Here is a 585-nt window from a genome sequence, read left to right on the forward strand (position 1 = left end):
ACTTTTAATCAGCAATTCTAACAAAAATGCATCAACTATTTCTAATTCTTACCTCTATCAAAAAACAACTGTATAAATTTGAGACCAACACTAAAACAAAAACAAAAAAACTGTAAATTTTCTCTTGAGAAATGATTGTTAACAATTGGAAATGAGTGTGACAGCACCTTGTGGGTTTTTTAGTAATAAAAAGCTCTTTTCAACCACATTGTAAGTCTTCCTTCAAAGTTTTTTCCTTTGGTCTGGCTAATGTACGCTCCTCACAGCAAATTATCATTCATTATTTGGGTGCCACAGGCCCATTAAGCAAAGAAGAAAAAGAGACTTCTAATGTAAAGTAAGTTTATTAAATTAAATAAGATCTTGAAAATATGTATGATGGGTCTTAGGGGAGGATGTTCTTTTTCATCAACATAATCTTTAGGAGAGGAGTACTCATTTGCTTGCAAAGGCCATAATCTGTTCCTGGAGAAAAAATATAAGTGAGTGAAACTCTTAACACTGTAAGGTGAAGAAAATAATTATTGTAGGCCGGGCGCGGTGGCTCAAGCCTGTAATCCCAGCACTTTGGGAGGCCGAGACGGG

General features: G+C 35.2%; 1 protein-coding gene across 1 annotated transcript in view; it reads right to left on the reverse strand.

Moving 5' to 3' along the window:
- Window positions 1–328: 328 nt before the first annotated feature.
- Window positions 329–585, reverse strand: part of COQ6 (coenzyme Q6 monooxygenase) — a 13,450-nt gene continuing 13,193 nt past the window's right edge. The window contains exon 10 of the mRNA XM_011949811.1: window positions 329–465. Coding sequence (XP_011805201.1) covers window positions 436–465 — 30 coding nt within the window. The 3' untranslated portion in view covers window positions 329–435. The remainder of the gene's footprint in view (window positions 466–585) is intronic.

Source organism: Colobus angolensis, unplaced genomic scaffold, assembly GCF_000951035.1.
Source record: "Colobus angolensis palliatus isolate OR3802 unplaced genomic scaffold, Cang.pa_1.0 Scaffold3, whole genome shotgun sequence".
Classification (NCBI taxonomy): domain Eukaryota; kingdom Metazoa; phylum Chordata; class Mammalia; order Primates; family Cercopithecidae; genus Colobus; species Colobus angolensis.